The following is a 12,325-nucleotide window of genomic DNA, read 5'->3' as shown; positions in this document are numbered from 1 at the left end:
CAGCCAAAGCTACCTAGTCTCAACAAACCAACCTGGACATTTGAACCTTGGAGACATGTGGTAGCACAACATTGATGTTATTAATTGTTTGGACAGAAACATGATATTGCGGTTTTGTTAAATCCTTGTCTTTATGAGATTCCAAAGGATTCTGGGTGAAATGTGGTGGTTTGGTTTTTGCCTCAGAATTACAGGGGAGGAGGAGTGAAAGATTATTAGACTTGACCAGAGAACCACACAGACATCCAGGTACAGAGAACAAAGGAAGGTTTATTGCCAGGATAGGAGGCCGGCAAGACCCTTTCTCACAAGCAGCACCGGCTACTGTCTGCCGTGACCTATATAACTGGGAGGTTTAGGAGGAGCTGGAAGGGGCTAGGAGGCGGAGACCTTGGTGTAGACATGAGGGCCAGGGGCTTCATCATGGCGGACTAGGATTTATGGCTGCTGCCCAAATAGTAGATAAGGGTCCTGCAGCTGCCCAGACCTGAAGGTCACTCTAAGGAGCTCCTGTTGCCTTATATGGTGGTAGCCTCCCCAGAGAAATGCCATCCCAAGGTTGGTGGGGGGGTGGAGGCTGATTATTTACTGCCTTTACCTCATGGGCCTTGGGTTGCCTAGGAAGGGAGTGTGCCAAGCTGTGGAGAGGGGAAGGCTGGACTAAGCTATGGGAAGGGACTCATTTCGCCAGCAAGGAGTATGGGTAGAATCCACTCAACCGTGAGTGGACAGAATTGCACAAGCTGAGGAACTGGAATCTTGGGGGGGGGGGTTCATTGGCACCCCATCAGTTGTGGATTTCTCTCCCCCCCCCACCCCAGACTCCTTGGGAGCTCTTCCTCAAGAGGTCCAGGCTGGGGGTCCGGGAGGCCCGGGCCTCTGCTCCCCTCCTGAAGTCTTCCCGACCCCCCCACACCCCGTTTCCTGCAGGTCACCCCGATGGCGCATACAGACGCACACCTGCCGCAGGTGGCGGGCGGGCGTGGCTGCGGGAGCGCCTGGGCGTCGGGGACGGCGGGAGTCCCCGCCCCGCGCGCGGGGGCGGCGCAGGGGGAGGGGGAGGGCCGCGGGGCGGTGCGGGACCGGGCTGGTGGCGGCGGGAGGCCGGCAGGGCGCAGGGAGTCCGCGGTGCAGGGACCGGGCCCGCGGAGCTCGGGGCGTCCGGGATGAGCCTCATCCGGAAAAGGGGCTTCTACAAGCTGGACGTCAACAAGACAGCCTGGGAGCTGCCCAAGACCTACCTGACCCCCACGCACGTGGGCAGCGGGGCCTACGGCGCCGTGTGGTGAGCCGGGGCGCGCGGGGGGCGCGGCGTCGGGGCCCCCTCGACGGCCACCCGCCCCGAGCTGGGCGGGGTGCCGGCGACAGGCTGGCAGCAGCCGGGCCACCCCCCCACAGTGGGGGTCACTCCCCCCCCGGGTGTCCCGGGGGCGGGGTGGGGGTTGCGTTAGGACTGGATTCGATTCTCCAGGCTGTAACTTTCAAAGGGAGCCCCAAGTTCATGGGGCCCCGACTCCCCTGGTTTCAGCGGAGGGCAGGGCGGCCCCCAAGGGGAAGGAACTTGCCACATCGCGGGGAGACTCTTGCCCGCCTTGGGCCTAGAGGGCCTCCCCTCTATTTCCGCCATCCCCCCTCTCTAGTGCCCCCCCCCCCATCTTGGCCTGGCCTGGCTCGGCTCGCCTAGCTGGGGTGCAGGGGTGCCGGGAGAAGCGATCGGGGCGGGACGGGCCCGGCCCGGGAGGAGGCCCCTGACCTGCCTGTGCCCCCCGCAGCTCCGCCATCGACAAGCGGTCGGGGGAGAAGGTGGCCATCAAGAAGCTGAGCCGGCCCTTCCAGTCCGAGATCTTCGCCCGACGCGCCTACCGCGAGCTGCTGCTGCTCAAACACATGCAGCACGAGAATGTAGGCGGGGCCTGGGGTCGCCGGGGTCGGGGGTCGCGGGGTGGCAGGAGCCGGAGGTGCCTCTCCCCCCCCCCCCCCCAGCCCCGGCTGTGGCTGAGCTGGAATCCAGGAGCCCGGCGGGGAGGCTGGAGAGGGGCCTGGCTGGGAACGGGGAGATCTGCTCCACCCATCGTTAGTAACGTGAGGGGGTGCCAGGACCCGCCCAGCTCACTTCCCCAGAAGGTGCCAAGTGAATTTTTGGCAGAATAGCTTTGTAAGGTGCCAGTGTAGTGTCTTATTGTTAGAAGGAAGTAGACCAAGAGGAACTTTGTTTTGTGTCTTAAGAATCCCTGCCCAGTTGGGACTAGACACCCACCTCCCCACCCCCACCCCCCTTTTGGAACTATACACCCCACAGGGTCAGTGTGGTTTCTACCTGAGGGCCCCATAAGACAACAATGAATACTTCCTGGTCAGTGGGAACAGAGCTGGGCACTGCTAACTGCATAAACTCAGTTTGTCATCCTCCAGTGACACCTGAGATACACCCCTAGTGCTCACATCACAGACGAGGAAACTGAGGCACGGAAAGGCTCCTCGATTATATGGTTATATGGTATCAGAGGGAGGATTTGAATGTAGGCAGTCAGGCATCAGGCCAGAGTACATGACAGCTGTCCTGTCTGATAGAAATAGCCAGAAAGGGGCTGGGAAGGTGGCTCAGTGGTAGAGTGCTTGCCTTGCATGCCTGAGGCCCTGGGTTCGATTCCTCAGCACCACATAAGCAAAAAGAAAAAAGCTGGAAGTGGCGCTGTGGCTCAAGTGGTAGAGTGCTGGCCTTGAGCTGAAGAGCTGAGGGACAGCGCCCAGGCCCAGAGTTCAGGCCCCACAACCAGACCCAAAAACAAAAAAAGAAAAAAAAAAAAGAAAAGAAATAGCCAGAAAGTGCTGGGAATGTGGCTTAGTGATAGAGTGCTTGCCTTGCATGCATGAAGCCCTGAGTTCCATTCCTCAGTACCACATAACCAGAAAAAGCCAGAAGTGGCACTGGGGCCTTGAGCTGAAGAGCCGAGGGACAGCGCCCAGGCCCAGAGTTCAGGGCCCGCGACCAGGAAAAAAAAAAAAAAAAAAAAAGCTCAGGGACAGTGTCCAGGCCCTAAGTTCATGCCCTGGGACTGGCAAAAGGAAGAAAGAAAGAAACAAGCAGAAAAACCAGTAGCCCAGCTCTGGGCCCCTAAACAAAAAGGCAGATATTTCAAATTGTGGTTTAAAGGTGTTGGACCCACATTAAGCTCCATCCTTTCCCCACAAATCTTTCCCTGAGGCCCCCAGCCACTGTGATCTTACCTATGGCTGTGAACCATCCCTGTGGTAGGCAGAGAATTGGGAGGGAGAGGGGGAGTAAGGAGGGAAGGGTAGCTGGAGACGCAAGGTCAAAGGTCAAGAGTGTGCTGTCTAGAAAGCCCCTTTCCCCCCCCCCCCCCCCCATTTTAAGCCTGTGGGCTTTGAATTGAGTGTAGATATGTGTTTGTCCTGTATGCAGGACTGTGGAGTCATGATCACCACCCATTGTCCTTTTAGCCTGACTGTTAGCCGCCACAGTGAATAGCAGGTTCCCTTGGAGCAGAGGGAACCTTGCCCCCATTTTACTGGGACCCAGCCTCCTGCTTGGGGGGGGGGGTTGGTGTATGACCAAAGGGTGGGCAGTTCTGGAGCGCTGGGCCTTGGAGGAGGAAGGGAGGGGCTGTAGTGGTGGTCCAGCCTTCCCGGTGACTCCTTCCTTTCCCCAGGTCATCGGACTCCTAGATGTCTTCACCCCAGCCTCCTCCCTGCGCAACTTCCACGACTTGTGAGTCAGGCTGCACTAGACTCTGGGCTTACTTGGTAGTAGGAATAAGTTGGGAGAGCTTCTGTCTCCTAGGTGTGTGTAGGGGGTGAGAGCTTCCGCCCTGGCAGTTCGTGGCTGTCAGGTAGGGCTACATCCCAACAGGAAAGGCAAGCAGGTAAGAGAAGGAATAGATCGAGCTGACCACAGGTGTCCGCCCTGCAGAGAGCTGTGTGCGCTGCTTTCTTCCTGGCTTTAACACCATGAGGACAACACCATGAGCCCTCAGTGTCCACTCCCCCTCCCCTGCCGTTTCCTGGGGTCTCAGGCCTTTTCCTAGCATGAGATCAGTTAGCCTTGGCTTTCTCTAGCTCAAGAAGCATTTGACAGCTCACACAGAACGAGATGTTCGATCTGCGAAGTGTCACTCTTTGCTGGGACAGTGATGGGACAAAGTTGGAATTTGGACAGTGTTGAATTTTCAGAGTGCAAGCAGAGGCCAGCCCCAAACTTCAGATCAAGACTCAATTCCATAGGTGGCCTTGAGTCTGCAGAGATTCTGAATGTGGTGGTGATGTGGTAGGGCCTGGTTTTGGAGATGTACTTGGCCAGCAGCAAGAAAGGAGCGGAAGCCTTTGGGGAGGAGAGACAGCAGGGAGTCCGGGGTTTGGACCCTAGACTTTGATCTACAGTGGAGGGGGTGGGACTTGTACCTGAGGCAGGTGCCAATAGAATCTAATTCTCTTTGTTGGGATATGGTGGTAGAGGGAGGTGGTGTGGGTAGGGAGGGCCCTGGCTCTTGCTTGGAATACAGAGTGGAGGAAGAACAGCACTTGGAGGAAAGATTGTGAACTTTACTTTTACCTTTTTTGTTGTTGTTGATCATGAGGCCTGAACTTTGGGTCTGGGCTCTGTGCCTCAGCTCTTCAGCTCAAGGCTAGCACTCTACCACTTGAGCTACAGCGCCACTTCTGGCTTTGTCTGCTTATGTGATGCTGAGGAATCGAACCCAGGGCCTCATGCATGCAAGGCAAGCATTCTACCACTGAGCCACCTTCCCAGCCCTAGTTTTACATCTTTTTTTTTTTTTTTTGTCGGCCGTGGGGCTTGAACTCTGGGCCTGGGCACTGTCCCTCAGCTCTTCAGCTCAAGGCGAGCGCTCTACCACTTGAGCTACAGCACCACTTCCGGTTTTCTGGTGGTTTATTGGAGATAGGAGTCTCACGGTCTCTCCTGCCAGGGCTGGCTTTGAACCGCGATCCTCAGATCTCAGCCTCCTGAGTAGCTAGGATTACAGGCGTGAGCCACCAGCGCCTGGCTAGCTTTACTTCTTATAGAGGCTGTGAAATCAGCAATTGCAGATAAACATAGGCCTCCGGAGAGGAAGGCAGGGCTGGAGATGTGGATGTGGATTATGGGTGATAGTTGAGACCCGGGAACAGATTATTGTAAAACGTTGACAGATGATGTTGATTCAAATACTCATATTAGAGAGAAGACACAAGAGGAGAAGGAAAGCTGGGCATTGGTGGCTCCTGGTTACTATTCTAGCTATGAATGAAATTAAATCAGAAGGATCGCAATCTGAGACCAATCTAGGCAGAAAAGTCCACAGACCTTCATCTCGATAGAAGAAGCTGGGCATGGTGGCACACCCCTGCCATTCCAGCAAGGAGGGCAGATTACAGTCTAGATGCCCATCCAGACCTGAAGCAAAACCCTATCTCAGTACATGAGGCTGCAGGCATGGCTTAATAGTAGAGCACCTGCTTAGTAAGTGCACAGCCTTGAGTTCAAGCCCTAGTACCATCAAAAAATTAACAAAAGAGGGTGAAGAGGTGAAAACTGATAGCCTGATGAGAGAGAGAAGAGACCCAGTAGAGAATTTTGAGAGAGTATTGGGGTGGCTCACGCCTGTAATCCTAGCTACTCAGGAGGCCGAGATCTGAAAATCATGGTTCAAATCCAGCCGGGGGAAGAAAGTCCGTGAGACTTATCTCCAACTAACTAGCAAAAAGCCAGAAGTAGAGATATGACTCAACTGGTAGAGCATCAGTCTTGAGCTCAAAAAGCCAAGTCAGAGCTTGTATAAAAAAAAAATCAGAACCATGGAGACAATCTCTACCATATGCTTTTATCAACAGGACTCCTTTTATAACCAATCGTGTTTTGCTCTCAACTTCGCAGTTACTCCCTTGAGTAACAGTTACCTGCTGCTACCCTCGGGCCCCTGCCCCTGTTTTGCAGCCCGGTGACAGGGCACAGTAGCCCCTCCACCTTCTTCCATCCTGAAAATTGTTCTGTGTCACCTTCCTGGTAAAGCAGACATCTTGTTCGTTGGTAGAGCCTGACCCCCAGATCACAGCTGTGGATTGTTTGTCCAGGGTCATGGAAGAGGGTGGGGAGAGGGCACCTTTGAAGAGCAAGAACGCAGCTCCCTTTGGTTTTCTGAGCATGCTTCATGTCAGTGTTTCCCCTCGGCTCTGCCGGTCCTGGAGCCTGGCTTCTCTGGGAGACCCTGGGAACCTGGGTGTTGTAGGCCTGGGTAGGGCTGGGTTTCTGCTCATTTCTTGCCCAGGTCATTTCGAACGTCCACGTTCTACCTCCCCCTCCATCAAGCTCCACCTCAGATCCAGGCTTGGGGGTGGGGGCCACTGGGGATGGGGCCACAAAGCTGTGTTGCCTTCCAGCTACCTGGTGATGCCCTTCATGCAGACCGACCTACAGAAAATCATGGGCATGGAGTTCAGTGAGGAGAAGGTCCAGTACTTGGTGTATCAGATGCTCAAAGGTCTTAAGGTGGGTGGGGGCTGGAGGGTGGCAGAGCGGGAACCGTGGTGTCCAGACTGCAATGGCATGATGGGGTGGAGGCGGGGTTTCTGAGCAAGTCTGCCGTGCCTGGAGCGGAATCCGGGCGGTGGATATTCACACCATCTCCTTCTCTCCCTCGCAGTACATCCACTCCGCTGGTGTCGTCCACAGGGTGAGTTCGGGGCCCCAGCCCACCCTGGGAGGTCCGGACAGGTAGCAGTTCTCAGAGCCAGCCTTGGCCCTGAAAGGCCCCCTGGGTTCGGGGAACTTGGTGGGAAACCACTGTGAGCAAGATGAACCCTGGGCTGGTATTTCAGGATCCAAGGAGAGAAACGTCTGGAGTTCAGTGGGGGCCCCACAGGACACCCAGCTCAACTCCTCCTTGTTTATTTATTTTTGTGCCTCGGACTTGAACTCAGGGCCTAGGCACTGTCCCTGAGCTTTTTTTTTTTTCTTCAAAGCTAGTTCTCTACCACTTGAACCACAGTTTTACTTCTGGCTTTTTGATGGTTGATTAGAGATAAAGTGTCAAGGACTTTCTTGCCTATGCTAGCTTAGAATTGAGATCCTCAGGGGCTGGGAAGGTGGCTCAGTGGTAGGGTCTTTGCCTTGCATGCATGAGGCCCTGGGTTTGATTCCTCAGCACCACATAATCAGAAAAAAAAAAAGCTGGAAGTGGCGCTGTGGCTCAAGTGGTAGAGCGCTAGCCTTGAGCTGAAGAGCTGAGGGACAGCGCCCAGGCCCAGAGTTCAGGCCCTAGGACCGACCAAAAACAAACAAAAAAAAGAATTGAGATCCTCAGGTCTCAGCTCCCTGGGTAGCTAGGATTACAGGTGTGAGCCACCAGCACTTGGCCAACTCTTATTTTACATGTGAGGAACCTGGAGGCCAGAGAAGAGAAGGAGCCAGAGGTCCTGCACAGATCTAGGTTGAGGCAGAAGCGGGAGAAGCCCCGTCTCCGCCTCTCAGCACAGTGCTGGCTCTCTCCCCTTTCTCCCAGGACCTGAAACCCGGCAACCTGGCTGTGAATGAAGACTGTGAGCTGAAGGTGAGTGGACTGTGGGTGGGCCAGCTTGGGTGGGATGCATCCCCTCCCACAGGAGCCCCTTCCCTCAGCGAGCTGTCTCCCTGTGTCCCATGAGCCATAGATCCTGGATTTTGGGCTGGCACGACATGCGGATGCTGAGATGACGGGTTACGTGGTGACTCGCTGGTACCGGGCACCCGAGGTGATCCTGAGCTGGATGCACTATAACCAGACAGGTCAGTGCCCAGCTGCCTGGACTAGCTGCTTCCCTGATGCTGTCCCGGTACTCCGAGTGTCTAGTGGGTCAGGTGACAGCCCCTCCTCTCTCTGCAGTGGACATCTGGTCGGTGGGCTGCATCATGGCCGAGATGCTGACAGGAAAAACTCTGTTTAAGGGGAAAGATTGTATCCTTTGCTGGACAGGCCAGGCCCATCCAACCCATCTGGAGAGAAACTCCAGACGTTTCTCTCCTTGGATCCCTTGACCCATCCAACCCACACTTTGTCTAAATAACTCTTTTGTTCTTGTTGTTGTTGTTATTGGTTGTGGGGCTTGAACTCTGGGCCTGGGCACTGGCCCTGTGCTCTTCAGCTCAAGGTAAGTGCTCTACTACTTGAGCCACAGCACCACTTCCTATTTTCTGGTGGTTAACTGGAGATAAGAGTTGGGCTGGGAAGGTGGCTCAGGGCTGGGAGGTGGCTCAGTGGTAGAGTGTTTACCTTGCATGCATAAGAGCCTGGGTTCAATTCCTCAGCACCATATAGGCAGAAAATGACAGAAGTGGCACTGTGGCTTAAGTGGTAGAGTGCTAGCCTTGAGCTGAAGAGCTGAGGGACAGCACCCAGGCCCAGAGTTCAAGCCCCATGACCGGCAAAAAAAAAAAAAAAAAAAGATTCTCACAGACTTTCCTATCTGGGCTGGCTTCGAACCGTGATCCTCAGATCTCAGCCTCCTAAGTAGCTAAGATTTCAGGCATGAGCCAATGGTGCATGGCTCTGTGGAATGATTTTTTTTGTTGTTTGGTTATGGAGCTTGAACTCTGGGCCTGGGCACTGCCCCTCAGCAATTCAGCTCTTCAGCTAAAGGCGAGCACTCTACCACCTGAGCCACAGCACCACTTCCAGTTTTCTGGTGGTTTAGTAGAAATAAGAGTCTCACAGACTTTCCTGCCTGGGCTGGCTTTGAACTGCGATCCTCAGATCTCAGCCTCCTGAGTAGCTAGGATTACAGGCGTGAGCCACCGGCGCCCAGCCTTCTGTAGAATAATTTTAGTGCAGGGTACTAAGCTGATGGAGGGCTCCCATGAAGGGAACCCTCACACTTTGGGCCTGTGTGCACAAATGCTTGAATGTGCTGTGCAGATGTTTGGCGAGTAGACACTGGCTCTCCCCACTCAGCTCAGTGTGAGGATGGAGAGAAGAGGAAACGGATGAGGATGGCCAGGTGGGAGGAGGGCATGTCTCAGCACATTCACCTGTCAGCCAGGCCCCTTCTGTGCTGCTCTGGTCAGGTGGGAAGTCCTGCAGAGCCCGGAGTCTCTCTCCTGAGACCAGACTGTGGCTGGGTGGGCGTGGAAGCTGTGGACAGTAGACTCAGGCTGCGAGGCACCTTAACCAGCTGCCAAGACCTGGACCAGCTCACCCAGATCCTGAAAGTGACCGGGGTGCCAGGCGCAGAGTTTGTACAGAAACTGAAGGACAAAGCGGTAGGTCATACCTAGGCCTGGGCTGTCCTGGGCTATGCTGTTCAACCTGGGACAAGGTGGGCCTCTGGGAAGGACAAACCACCTGTGCCTGCCTTTAGGCCAGAGGGAGTCCCTCCGCTGCTAGGCAGGGGCTCCACCCTTGTCTTACTTTGAACTCAGGCCAGCTTTATACTGGGAGACCAGCCCTGAGGGCTTCACTACTGTCTGTCTTCCAGGCCAAATCCTACATCCAGTCCCTGCCCCAGACTCCCAAGAAGGATTTCAGGCAGCTCTTCCCACGCGCCAGCCCCCAGGGTGAGTCTTGGAGCCTGGTCCCCTGCAGGTCTGTTCCCATGGCCCCAGCGAGGGCTTCCTGGGCCTGTGCTTCGAGGCTCACGCTTGTGCACTTGTAGCTGTCGACCTGCTGGAGAAGATACTGGAGCTGGACGTGGACAAGCGCCTGACAGCCTCGCAGGCTCTTGCCCACCCCTTCTTCGAACCCTTCCGGGACCCTGAGGAGGAGACCGAGGCCCAGCAACCATTCGATGATTCCTTAGAACACGAGAAACTCACAGTGGACGAATGGAAGCGTGAGTGCCCCAGCCTGTAGCCCCCCTGCTTGGGGCCCTTGGCCCCCCGACCCCGGCCCCTCCTCCCTGAGAGGATATGCTTCCTGGTTGTTTTTCTCCTTGAACTGATTTCCTGGGGGTGATGGGCCCTCAGCACCCCATTACTTACCTTAAGCCTCCCCCCTGTCTGCAGAGCACATCTATAAGGAGGTGGTGAATTTCAGCCCCATTGCCCGCAAGGACTCGCGCCGGCGGAGCGGCATGAAGCTACAGTGACCCCAGCCTCTGGCCTCCCACTGGCCTGGGGCTGCATGCCAGCCTGGCACTGCCCCCCTCTTCTACCCTCCCTCCCGTTCACTGCAGCTCTTCCTATAGGAGGAGTCCTTGGATCACCAGTGTTGTGTCTGCCTGTGCTGTGGTGGGACTATGAACAGCTGGGCTGAGCCAGGGCCAGAGTCTATGGCTGTTTCCTAGGGCAGCCATGATACATAACCAGACACTTCCCTTGACTCTTTGTAGCTCTTGCTGGCTCTGAGCCATACCTGTAATTACAGCCCTTGGGAGACAGGAGAATCACAAGTTCAAGGCCAGATTGGACTAAAGAGAAGCAAATACCATATCAGCTATTGGACTTAGGGCCCATCCAGTATATGCCATCCCCGTCCCTACTAACTACAGCTACACAGACTATTTCCAAATCAAGTCACATTCTGACGTTCCAGGAGCCCATGAATTTGGGGAGGGGACATTATTCAGCCCACTCGAGATGGCCGTGAGGGAGGATGTCTTCTGGCCCTGGATTCAGGTCTGTGTTCTCTCCCAGTTGAATGCATCTGGCCGCTCAATCCAGGTGTGACACAGCTGCTTATTTTGAGAGAGCACTAAGCTATCAAGATGTGAAAGCCCACAGACAGGTCAGCTGGGAGCAACGGAAGTGGCTTTTGTGTGGCTTTTTTTTTCTTTGTCAGTCATGGGCAATGAACCCAGGGCCTGGGCATTGTCCCTGAGCTGCTTTTATTCAAGGCTAGCACTCTGCCACTTTGAGCCACAGCACTACTTCTGATTTTCTAGTAGTTAATTGGAGATAACAGTCTCATGGACTTCCCTGCCCGGGCTGTGATCCTCAGATCTCAGCCTCCTGAGTAGCTAGGATTACAGGTGTGAGCCACCAGTACCCGGCCAGCTTCCGTGTCTTTTTGACATACTGTTCTCTTCCTTTGGGGAGATGGTGTCTCTAAGGAGCTTCAACCTGGCAGTGGCCGGGATTCTTCCATTTGCTTTGGTAGAACAAATCCTCGGGCGCAGGCCTGGGCTTCCCACCCTGGGCATGATGGGTCTCAGACATCCCCATGCACCAGGGACCTGGACAGAATGAAGAGTCCTGGGCCCTGAGGATTCTGACTGTCCAGTCCAGAGTTGAGACCTGGGAACAAGGACCGTCTACCCTAACCCCTCACCTGGCCCCTGCCTGGTGACGTAGGGGAACATGGAGCTGTCTTCTGGACGGCTTGGTTCATCCGGGGACCTAGTGAGAAGCCTGTGGTCAGGACTGAAGGGCTCCGGACACCTCCACTCCCAGAAGATGCTGAAACCAGGCTGGCGGAACTCTGTGGCCAGGTAATGGTGGACGTGTGGCTCTGTGCACTTGTGAGAATCTGGAACAACACAAAGAGCCAGCCCTCAAACTGGGGACTTGAGGCAGAAATATTTCGCTATGGGGTCATCAGTTGTAATCCATGTACTGCACTCACGAGGATGGGTGTTTCAGGGGAAATGGGATACATGGGAACTCTACTTTCTGAAGAATAAAGTCTCTGAAAACAATAGAATCTCTGTGGTCCCAGAGTGATGGGTAGGAAGTATAGGAGGCTGGACTTGAACCCACACTCAGCTACTATACTAGAAGCCCTTAACCAACCCTGGATCCCATACTCCTTATGCTAACATGGTTGGCCATCCGGCTCCAGTTCTGGGAGCTTACATTGACAAAGGCTCTGACAAATCCTGCAGAAAAGAGCTCTATATGTTTTAATACAGAATGTTTCTCCCCCCCTCACCCCAATAGTGCTACACTTAGCTCTCCCTTCCCAGGACAGCCAGTGCACAGGCCAGAGCAGGCTGGGAGCTTGGGCTGGCCTCAGTGCTCCTGCCCGGCAGGCTCTGCATTCTTCTCCAGTCAGAAAAATCCTCCTCACCTTTCAAGATGGCATCGGGCTGGCTGTAGTGGTGCATACTGGTAATCCCAGAGTGGAAGAAGGGGCAGAAGGATCAGCCCCTCTCAGAGAACAGGGGACTTCTTCCATCGGCCTGCCAGGCTGAGGCGGGAGGGGGTGTAGCTTTTCGTGTGTGAGGTTTGTCCTCCACCCCCATTACCCTACTCGGGGCCCCTGCTGGGTGAGGGAATGAATGAACAAGTGATGTGTCAGGGTCCTGTGGTCATACCCTAGTCCAAGCAGATCCGCACGCTATTGAAGGATGGAGAATTGGGTGGCCCTGCCTCAGAAAAATCTTCCCGAGATTCCCAGTT

General features: G+C 55.0%; 1 protein-coding gene across 1 annotated transcript; it reads left to right on the top strand.

Moving 5' to 3' along the window:
- The first annotated feature begins 1,108 nt into the window (after nt 1-1,108).
- Mapk13 (mitogen-activated protein kinase 13) lies at nt 1,109-10,812 on the top strand. Its single transcript, XM_042684359.1, has 12 exons — nt 1,109-1,285; nt 1,773-1,902; nt 3,672-3,730; nt 6,397-6,505; nt 6,660-6,689; nt 7,518-7,565; nt 7,666-7,780; nt 7,878-7,949; nt 9,171-9,250; nt 9,466-9,544; nt 9,643-9,819; nt 9,992-10,812. Exons 1-12 carry the CDS (start codon nt 1,167-1,169, stop codon nt 10,072-10,074), a joined length of 1,101 nt encoding a protein of 366 aa, XP_042540293.1. The 5' UTR covers nt 1,109-1,166; the 3' UTR covers nt 10,075-10,812.
- The last annotated feature ends 1,513 nt before the right edge of the window (nt 10,813-12,325 follow it).

This window comes from Dipodomys spectabilis, unplaced genomic scaffold (assembly GCF_019054845.1).
Source record: "Dipodomys spectabilis isolate Male_0828 unplaced genomic scaffold, ASM1905484v1 ptg000085l, whole genome shotgun sequence".
NCBI classification, from domain to species: Eukaryota; Metazoa; Chordata; class Mammalia; order Rodentia; family Heteromyidae; genus Dipodomys; species Dipodomys spectabilis.
This window is presented reverse-complemented; position numbering and strand designations above follow the sequence as displayed.